At 34.2% G+C, this 10,747-nt stretch overlaps 3 protein-coding genes and 1 long non-coding RNA gene across 6 annotated transcripts; 3 read left to right on the plus strand and 1 right to left on the minus strand.

The window, feature by feature from the left end:
- On the minus strand, positions 1-720 carry LOC124455931. The gene is made up of 2 exons (XR_006952054.1): positions 398-720; positions 1-287 (listed from the first exon to the last, which is right to left on the minus strand). It is a non-coding gene; the product is annotated as an uncharacterized LOC124455931 (long non-coding RNA).
- An 852-nt stretch (positions 721-1,572) lies between these two features.
- Positions 1,573-3,170, plus strand: LOC124455927. The gene is made up of 2 exons (XM_047006541.1): positions 1,573-2,278; positions 2,542-3,170. The coding sequence occupies exons 1-2, from the start codon at positions 2,080-2,082 to the stop codon at positions 2,808-2,810; spliced, it is 468 nt and encodes a 155-aa protein (XP_046862497.1). The 5' UTR covers positions 1,573-2,079; the 3' UTR covers positions 2,811-3,170.
- Positions 3,171-3,766: 596 nt separating this feature from the next.
- On the plus strand, positions 3,767-4,874 carry LOC124455527. 2 transcript variants are annotated; one of them, XR_006951894.1, is made up of 2 exons: positions 3,767-3,966; positions 4,306-4,874. XR_006951894.1 is itself a non-coding variant. In XM_047006161.1 (2 exons), the coding sequence occupies exons 1-2, from the start codon at positions 3,777-3,779 to the stop codon at positions 4,717-4,719; spliced, it is 600 nt and encodes a 199-aa protein (XP_046862117.1). In that variant the 5' UTR covers positions 3,767-3,776; the 3' UTR covers positions 4,720-4,874. The 2 variants fall into 2 exon arrangements, 1 of the variants encoding a protein (XP_046862117.1); XM_047006161.1 differs by having other exon boundaries at positions 4,310-4,874.
- Positions 4,875-8,915: 4,041 nt separating this feature from the next.
- Positions 8,916-10,747, plus strand: LOC124455526. Of its 2 annotated transcripts, XR_006951893.1 has the most exons (3): positions 8,916-9,094; positions 9,422-9,626; positions 9,981-10,747. XR_006951893.1 is itself a non-coding variant. In XM_047006160.1 (2 exons), exons 1-2 carry the CDS (start codon positions 9,449-9,451, stop codon positions 10,493-10,495), a joined length of 693 nt encoding a protein of 230 aa, XP_046862116.1. In that variant the 5' UTR covers positions 9,404-9,448; the 3' UTR covers positions 10,496-10,747. The 2 variants fall into 2 exon arrangements, 1 of the variants encoding a protein (XP_046862116.1); XM_047006160.1 differs by lacking the exon at positions 8,916-9,094 and having other exon boundaries at positions 9,404-9,626.

Consider the following 10,747-nt stretch of genomic DNA (forward strand, 5'->3'; position numbering starts at 1 on the left):
TAAACTTTGTTGTGAGAAAATTTATTTCAAAACTTTTAATATTACCACAACAAGTCACCCAATTTTCATGCTGCTTTCTGTTCTCTCATGTTTTTGTTCTCCACCTTTTCTTCTTGGTGAATACTTCATGTAGCATGAGTATAACTAATGCAATCCTATAAAGAACATTCCTTCAATCCAGAATGCATACTCTAACACAAAATGGAACTGCTTTTAAAAAATGATACCTAAACTTTCATAGGTAAATGAATGCTTGCTCATCCTCGAAGTCTGTCCTCAACTTGACTCTGCCAAATCATCAAATTCATAACTATAAGGTTATCGTCAATCTTTTTGTGATAGAACTACAATCAGGTCTGGATGTAACTCAAATCCAACAATGATTTCATACTCATACCAAGTCTCATCAAGTCTACGGTCCTGACACAGTTGAGTTAACATTATGAAGCACTGTTCGTTGGAATTAGACTGCAAACGTCCTGTTTTTTCGTACTCCTTCTTTAATCAACGTTCATTTGCAAACCTTTTACCGCTTGCATAGAGAATTAAACTCCACTTGTATAATGTATCTTCTACACTGTCAGAACACCCTATGTGGGCCCTGGAAATGTCTCCCAACTAATTATTTCGCCATTCCTTACTGATAATACATTCACTTTTCCCCACGGGTTTCTTCACGTGGGAGTGATTCATATCGATGTTTTTTTGAAGATTTGGTTTCACACTGAATGAAAGAAAACAATTTCTTTGTAAAGTCGTTTGGTTTTTTCCCTCAGATGGCCCAGTTTCTAAATGCCAATTGTATTAGATTTGTTTTGACAAAGGAAAGCAACTACCATACTGTTAATTTTGGGGTTTCAAGTCAACACCGAAAATGTGTAAATGGAAATGACAAAGACAACACCTTTTTAGGTGCCAAATTTAACGCCTTTAAACAAGTGCTATATTAACACTTTTTGCGGGTGTTAGATGAACACTGTTTTTGTATCAAATTTCATGGTGCTTAATCAGCACTAATGTCGGTGTTAAAACAACACTTTTTGTGTAACACTACCTAGTGGTGTCAACTAGCACCAATGAAGGTGTAACTTTGACACCATAAAATCAACAGTAAACACTTGTTGTTGTGCTACAAGTTGTTGTATTGTTATTACCACTCATTTTTTTAGAATTGCGCAAGAGAAAGCTAAATGGTCGAGAATAAACGGTCACTGCATGTGTTCATTTATGATTTCGGCTTTGCCCTCAGCAACTATCACTTCATGAAACTATGTATCGAGCTCGTAATCTTATTGGTGAGTGAAGTCTGGCTAAGCGCTAAATGTTATCCATGGATTTGAACTCTCAATGTCGTAGCCAAAATCTGAGATACTATCCAGCAGGCAGTGATGTAAGGAATGTTTTATTTCAGGGAGCAGAATTAAATGTTCCAAAAGAAGGGGATAATATAACATTTTTTTGATTAATCCTGTAAAAGTTATGATTGTTTTACGTTATTGCTGGTGTGTATTAGCTGACTATTTTTTTCTATCAAGTATACATTGCCGTTCAAAGTCAGTTTCACCTGACCTTTTCTGTCGTTTAGACAGTCTATCTTTCTCAAGTCTATTCTGTTTAGCAGAGACAGTATCCTCTGACCGCTTTCTTTTCATGAAATCATTCACTTTTCTAAGTCTGATTTGTTTCTTAGAGTCAGTTTCATTACCTATTATTGGTTTTACATTAGTTTTTGTAACATGAATGGGGTTTCCCATAAATGGAGTTTTGTAAAATGAATGGGGTTTCCCCTAAGTTTGGGGCTGTACCCAACAATTTTTTGTAATTTGCATGCCGCTCCCTTTATCATTCTACAGATGCCACCCAGTCACTCCCACAGTCATTCCCCCCGCCTACGCCTGTAGTCAGGCAATCATTCCCTTGGATTTGTTTTTCCCTTTTTTCTTGTCTATAGGTAATGAGTTATAAATGAAGTTAAAGTTGATAATACAGTTAGGCACACTGCTACGTGTGTTAACTCGACTCTCTTGGCAAAGAGTACGTCATTATGAAAATAATGCTTCATAAATACGAATACGAGTTATGATGGCGTTGAAGACAAAGAGGGAAGTTTCAATAATGTTAATGTACGTGTTTCTACATGTTACAATAAGCTGTCCCAATGACAAATATTATGACAGATTCCTTGATACTTGCTTGGATTGTCCCCAGGACACTTCCAGTTGCTCCGAAGTAGATGAAAGTGCACAATCTTGCAGAGTAAAATGCATCAAACAATCAGGTGAGAACCAATCATGAATAAACAACTTTTTAAAAATGCATATTACATACAACTCTTTTACCACGAATAATGATCATACAGCACCTAATCTCATGCCGAGTTATATGTTGTATTTTGTGTGACAAAGTTAGTGTAATATTTGTCAAGTACGATGGTGATATCTTACAAATGTCTTAAATTGTCGTATTCATTTTTTATCATATTTTAGTATTTCAAACCTTTGGGGATTCCCAATTTGACACAAAGAATCTTTTTCATCTTAGGTGACGTCAAATATGACAGGTCATTGCTACTGGCTTTAGTGATTTCATTGCCGTTGGCACTAGTTTTTATCTTGGCTGTAGCAGTTTCTTGTTTGATGTACAGACGCATGAAAAGACGTTGTAAGAAATTTGGCATCCAAGAGGAGAACGACGTTTTTGTTACTGGCACTCTTGAAGAAGAAAACGGTGAATCTCCTGAAAATCATGACAGTGGAAGGGAACATTCCAGCATATTCTCACCTAATTCAAGCAATACTACGGACCAGTAACTGATTCAAATGTTACGAAAAATAAGTTTCGTTCTAATTTAAATTCAAAATAGCTTTATAACATTGTCAAGTTTATAAATTCTGGTGAAAATAGGCTGTTGAAATTCATTTTTCCAACGCTGGGTCTACTTCTATTTTGATCTGCCTTAAGAGCAACGAGTAGAAAAGTATGTGGAATAATGGAAACCCTACAGCATTTTGTTAAATATGTACTAGTAAATGTATACTCAGTTAAAACATTGTGATTCTACCAGTATTTTGTTCTACAGTGTATGATGTAAAAGAGTTTACCGAATTTGATGTATAAAAAAGTTCTTTAATTTGTCAAAACACTAGAATAAAAAGGTCTTTATAAGTGAACCATTCAAGGGAAAACCCCACTTGATATTTTGTTTGAATATTTGATATTTGGTTTTTGCGATCATTAATTAGAAAATACTCACGTTCATTTGAAGTAATTAATTAAAGACTCTGAAAAATGATGTTCTGGAAACCTTGTCAAAGCACACAATTTGACCTCATCAAACCATAAAAATGCAGCTTTGAACTTAACCGGAAATACAGGCACGCAATTCCAACTGTGTGTAGAGCACCAAATATGAAGCACATTTAGACATTCCGTCATAGTCGTTCCTTATTGCAGGTGTTCTCTCAGGCTGTGATGGTTACAGTGGTAATTCCCCTTTTTTGGGCGTTGAAAATAATGAATTTGTTTTCTGGCAATTAACAAACCTAAATTTAATGTTTACACTAAACGTCCCATGCCAAAGACCAAATAGAAAATTAGCGAAACCATTTCGCTGGCTTATCACAGATTCAGCGAGGTCATTTCTATTAGCTTTATAAAATTTCTAACTCCCTATTTTCAACCGCCCACGAAATTTGTCAGCACTAATTAATTTATGCAAATATTCTTCAATACAATGTTGCATCAAGCAACTTATATTCAAACACTTGACATCAAAAATGACAGTAAGAACGTCAGCGTCGTTCATCTTCTTTTACATGTTTTTTCATGGCACAATAAGTTGCCCAAAAGGCCAATATAAAAATAATTTTTTGGACGATTGTCTGGATTGCCCACTAGACCCTTCTAGTTGCTCAAAAGAAGGTGAAAATGCAGAATCATGTAGATTGAACTGCATTGGCCGTTCAGGTACGAATTATACTTCTTAATACATAACGTTTTATTGAATTTTAGTTCTGTTTTGTCCAGTCGGATTCAATACAAGTTTTAAAACTGATATTCTGTACTTTAACAAAGAACAAGTACCGCTTGGCTTAATGTTGAGTATTCAGCACTTCTGTGAGACGACAAATTAATATCTTCTTGTGACAGTACTTGCGTGATGTTTATAAAAATGCTAGACATCAATCATTAATGTCTTTAAAAGTTGATATTATTGAAATTAAAAGGTAGTGGAATCACGTGGGTATTATTTTCATTGATGCGCAAATAGTATTTAGCAATTGATACAAGTGATCTTTTTGTCAGACAGATGACAGCAATAGTATTGGGAAGGTGATAATAATTTTGGGAGTTTTGTCCGCGGTGTTGACAGCTGCTATATTGGCTTGTATAATATACTACCAATGTAAACGCTCGAAAAAACATACTGATATCAATGTGCCGACGAGTACAGAAGGGGGAAACCAAAGTCGTTTGTTAGAAAATGATGATGAATCTTCAGAACATGTTAATACCCATGAGCCATCGACAACCAGAGCCGAAAGAGAAAGCACAAGTGGCTCGTTACCTGCTGTACAAAATAACGAGGAATCTGAACATCATCATGAGATTCAAAGAAGTTTTGTACTTGCTATTAGTGACGCAACACGATCTTTGGAGTCTCATAAAGACAACGAGCAGGAACGTATTGAAATGGCTTCTTTAGAAAGTCATATGTAGTCGAAATTTTTCCGGCTAAACAGAATTTTGCTTCAATAATATAGTTTAAACGTGTTTCAGTTTTCAATGTTTATGGAGAATGTAAATGCTGTTAAATGCACAGCAACACTTTCTTTAAATGTTTAAATTATATTGTTAGGATATACATTTTAAAACAATCCGTAACAACATATCAAGACCCCAAGTTTTTAAATTCTACCTTACCTTTTGCTCTTCTTCCGTCTTTTTCTTGTTGCATCATGCTTCATATATGAAACATGATATGAGACATACTGAAATAACATCCTTACGAGAGCACGTTTTCTTTCCTTTCAGACTATATAATACTACCACAAAATGAGTTATTTCTCAAAAATACGTAAAATTTCAGGGTCATTATCTTCTTACTCATACACGTTCATTAAGAAACTTTTTCCTAATGGCATTCCAAATTAAGCTCCACTTTGTTCAATGCATCTTTAAACACGTAAACACCATATATGAGCTCTGGAAAAATCTCCTAACCAATTTTGTAGCCTATCCTTTCTGATGTTGCATCCAGTTCTCCAGGTCTAAATCGATGAAAATGGGAGTTTCGTCCATGTTGCTCAACTAGAAGTGAAGATTTGGTTTAGAGGTTTTAAAACTTTTGCTACGCAGCTAATGAAAGAAGAAAGCTTCTTAGAAAAGTCATTTGCTTCTTTCCCTTTCAGCCGTTATCTAAAAATACTAGCAAATGAAAATGCCTTCTAGTAATGGTTGGCTTTCGCTTCATTTAAAAAATTTAATTGCCGAAAAATTGTGTATGCTTTATGTTAAGTGTCATTTGAAAAATTTCGTTCGCCAAATAAAAACAAAAAGGATTTGTGCAAGTTATTTTTTCGTTCGCAACTGTTGGCCGTGTGTTTACATTTCGCGGAAAGACTGGGCGCTACTGGCATCCAAATATCGACTGAGGTAGCCTTCCATCTATCTAGTTCAATTGTTTAGACAACTTTTGCTCCTTGCTTGTCTTCTACCTTGCAAACTCCTCAATTGAAAAAAGGCGAGAATGAAAGTGTATTTCAATATTCTTTTAAAGAATTATCGCTCAGTAAGATAAGCCGACGGTATCAAGTATCAACGTCAATGTCTGCATCTTTTAAAAAAAACACGAACAGCTCATTTTGCGAAATTTTTGGTAAATTAAATTTATTTCGTGATCGTCATTTGCTGTAATATACTTTCTTTTAAAACAACGACACTGTGTAAATTACTGTTAAGAAAGGCACTTTTATTTTTGGGGATAATTAGTAAGAAATTAAGTCAAGAGTAAGTAACGAAATGACTACTTTAGAAATTATAACTTGCAGTCATGCATCATATGATAGTTTGTAAATTTTTATTTCCAACTAGGTTAAAATCTTCCTGGAAGATGGACAGTTATTATGTGCTGCTTTTTTTGCTCCTACTCTAGTAAGGAATAACTCCAATTACGTAATCTGCAACATGCAAGAACCTCACGTAATGCTTCCATTTCTAATAAAGAATTGTCATAAATATCGAACGAATGGAAATTTTTCATTTTTAAAATTTTGCGGCCAAAGGGTTTGTGACGTCAGTGGTAGTGTATATGTATATTCGATGTAGTAAATTCTACTATTTAAATGTAGTGTGGCACGACAACAAAAGCTTTAAAGTGGCTGAAATTAGCCGAATCACAGGAGTCGGAAAACGGACGCTGGAAATGAGAATGAAATCACTTGTTGGGAAGAAGATAAATGCAAGATAGTGAGAAGAAGATCTTATTGTACGTTTTCATTTATTTAGTATTCCTCCTATTTTTATTTGAAATAGGAATAAGCTATTCGGTCATTAATGGGGAAGGAGTTAAAGCAGATGCCACGAGCTTTTCAGTATTTTCAAATAACTAGCACCACTGCAAGTCAAGCCAAGTGATTTAATTCTAATTTCCAGCATCCGTTTTTCGACTCCTGTGATTCGGCTAATTTCAGCCACTTTAAAATTTTGCTCAAGAAGAAAGCTAACTTTTTCTTTGTTAACATCGATTGAAGGTAGCCCACGACTTCGTGTTTCACATGGTGAATATGCAGTCGCAGTTACCTCATTAAGGCAGTTATAAGCCGTGTTTGGCAATTCCAAACATCGAGACAGAGGCTGATAACTATGGTTTTGATCATATTATCCTTAAACAATCAATTTCATCTGGGTTAGATATTGTGTCCAATCTTGTTAGCACGTTCTGGACTACTTCTAACATTTCACACAAATCTTGTGTAGATACATTCACTCTCTGTCGTTCCCCCTCAATTGAAGTTGATAAGCATAATAAGGAGGCAATAATGGTCCTGCAATGTAATTGAGAGAAGATAAGCGGAATTATGATATGGGCAGGGATTTTATTGTATTTTGAGACTTCAAGACTCGAGTATATATGCTCAAAACCATTCAAATAAACATAATTGATACCTTATCTTTTGCAGTCAAACTTTTCCGGACAACAGTGTTTGTAAGTTTGCATTCCTTTAAGCAGGACAAAAAATTTTTGACGAAACTGTTAGGTCTGCAGCTCCAGCTTCTCGATATTGTATTTTAATGTGCAAAAATGGAAACTTCGTGACATTCAAATTGCTCATAGTCAAGTTTACGGCGGCCATTATTTACATGTGAAAATTCCACCAGTCTGCCTGATTGCAAGGAATGTTTTGTCAAGTCCAACAATACATTTCTCCGATATGGATAATTTTGCCCTGAAAATGGTAGATTGCAAATGCAAAACCCCTGAAAAATGCGAAAATGTTTGTAATAGCAATTCAGATATGGGTGAACTAGTTGAAACAGTAAAAGAGTTACGGTTATCGTTCGTAAATATTGTGCAATATTCGATAAATCCTGCCTAATGAGTAGTTTGAAAAAAGGAAAGAAGTTGTTTTTAGTTGAAAAAAATTAATGCTAGATAAAAAAAAATTGAGCGCAGACACACCGCAGTTTAACAATTGGTTACCATTAGGCTATCGGCACAATTATACTGGAAACACGAGCACACCGCCAACATATGTCAACAACTTGCCTTTTATTTGGGTTAGCGTATAGCACTTCACAGTCAAACCTCACACACAGTTCTGCTTCTTTATTTAATGACCATTTGTACATACACCGTGAGAGGAAAGCTATTTCAATTCCTTTCAGGAAACAACAAAAGAAACAAGAAAAATCCCATGAAATGGGAAAAAATTGATATGCAAGCACATGTTAAATTTTGATTGTTCACGTGATGTCTTGAGATTCAACGTACCCAAGTGGCTAGTGGACGCATATTTAAGTAAGAAAAAATATAAAAAAGAAACGTTGTTTTCAAAATGATTTCAATTGTTCCTTAATTTGCAACATGGTAAATATTTCTTCAGTTCTTATTCTTCCTGTTGCATTTAATCATTCATCTTTTTTATATTTATGTATGGAAGTATACTTCGAGGGGTATATCGACTGATGTTTTTGTTTTGAAATAGAATGAGCAACCCATTTATTTGATCTACTATTTACGCATATATTACACATTCCTAGAATGCCATTATGCAATTTGCATTATCAATTCTGCTATCGCACAAAAACTCTTTGTTAAGTGATGAATTTGCAGAGATACTTTTTACGCATTTAACTCTCAATGAAGAAGTCAATGTTATTTGGAAAGAGTCGATTGAACTATTTCTTTATGATTCTTTACAATGGTTAAGTGGAAACATATACAGTCTGCAAACATACTGACAAGAAGATAAATTTAATTGCGTGGGATTTAAATATGTAAAAAATGTGAATATATTCTACCACAATAATGTGTGGAAAAATGGAACGCTTAATTTAAGAGCGAAAAAATAACTCCAATCACGAGAAATAAAGCTTATTTAGACATTCATCTTTAATTTCATTCAATCGTTCATAGGTGTATAATATTTTCAATGGAGCATTGGAGAAATTTTCGAGAATCGAGAATATATGTAACGATAAAAGTATTATGACTCTTTCGAATTAACACAGACAGACAGTATGCTCGTAGTGTCATGGGAGGAATTCACAATGATTCATGTATAATGCCTTCAATAAAACATCAGAGAAGTGCTCGAGAATTTATAAATATAAAAAGGCTATGACCCGTTTAAATTAACCGAGGCGGAGATAGTTGTACGCAAATAGCGTCGTACATGGGAGGAATTCAAATTCACCATCATTAATGTATAATGCCTCAAAAGAATATTGGAGAAGAGTACTAAAATGTATAAAGATAAAAGTATCCTGTCTCCATCGAATTAACACAAACAGATAGTTGGTATTCACTTTGGTAAATTATTGGGAAGAATTCAAAATCTTAACGCCATATAACCATAAAAATTTCAAGAAGGTAGGTGCTCATAGTATTTATATATATTTAATTATTTCCAACAGAAAATAGCATTTAACACGTGAAAATACACAAGTATCTAAAACGAATTAGAGTATACTTATATATATGAGTATATTCCTAAAAGTTTTGAAGATCTATCACATAAAATGACAATTTATCAGACTTTTGAAATTATTGCTGATTCATTCTTTTGAAACTATTTTGCTGACTATATTCTACGCACAACAGATCCTATTTTTGTTTGATTACCTCATGAGATTTTAATAGGAGGTTATTTTAATACATCGCTTAAATAATTTCTTGTTCATACATCATTTGCCTTAGTCATCGCTTGATCAGCAAAACGAGACGATGAACACAAGAGGCGTAATATTTATCCTGTTCTTGGTCCTTCCTTGGGCATCATGTTGCCCAGATGGTCAATATCTGAGCACTTTTCTTAACGATTGTGTTGACTGTCCCGTCAACCCCTCATCTAACTGTGCTGAAGTTGATAATACTGATGTTTGTTTGACAAGTTGTAAGTCAGGTAAGAGTTTAATTTTGTTATCATAATCGTCACAAAGAACAGATTCTGATTCCATCAAAACTTTTTGAAACGAATTAAATTTTGAAAAATGCTCGTAAAATCATAAAATGACCATGATTCAACAGATTTTTGTTCAACGCCTACATATTTAAAGTACATTCGACTTTATTACTAGTAAAAAATACATTAATTTCGAATTTCATAAAGAATAATACGAATTATTTACACATGCACACCGAAAAAATTTCATGAAGAAATGAAGACTACGTTAACTATTAACAGACAGTGGACACGCATAAGAAAAGGGGGAATTCCCTACACACATGTTGCTTACGTATTTTTAATGATTTGCAGACAAAGATGAAAAAGATACTGTGGTCATCTTTGAGGGGAAAATTTCTAAGAATATCACGCAAGAAAAAAATCATGGCAAGGCCATAACCCAAGAAAGCAACACACCAATGGCGTTGATAATCTCTCTAACGTTGACGACGATACTTTTGGCTGTTCTGATAATCTATTTGAAATATCTCTGTAAGAGAAGAAAGAGTCAGTCAGTGACAACACTGGAAAGTTCTGTTCCTGTTGAACACAGAGATAGTTCATCGAGTTTGCATTCACATGAAGAAAGACATGGTGATCAAAGCGACGACTCACGAAGTCCTCACGAGAATGTAGATGCAAGTACTGCTTTCATTGACGAGACTACCACAAGTTTTGTAGACATTTCACTAAATCCTGGCGAAATTGAGCCAAATCGTGACAGGAATGTATCAAGTCTGGATGATAACATTTCATACCAAAGTACACATGTACCTCGAGATCTAAATATCCGGAAAGATCAAGAAAGAGAAACCTTTATTAGGTAAATGGAAGCTAACATTTATTTTCCTTTTATTTATTTACTGGGATTGACAATATTGTAGATTATAAGATAAATGTTTATTGTTATCTTTTATTGATGACAATTTTGAGGGTATGTAAATGAGAATATATTATAATTACGTGATATATAACACATGAAATGGTGAACCTGGTTTTATGGTTTATATAAATTTTTTAATAATATGGAGATATTTTTTAGATTAGACTGCTGTTAAAGGTTGCTATATGCATTGAAA

The sequence above is a fragment of the Xenia sp. Carnegie-2017 genome, unplaced genomic scaffold (genome assembly GCF_021976095.1).
Source record: "Xenia sp. Carnegie-2017 unplaced genomic scaffold, XeniaSp_v1 HiC_scaffold_4, whole genome shotgun sequence".
Lineage (NCBI taxonomy): Eukaryota > Metazoa > Cnidaria > Anthozoa > Malacalcyonacea > Xeniidae > Xenia > Xenia sp. Carnegie-2017.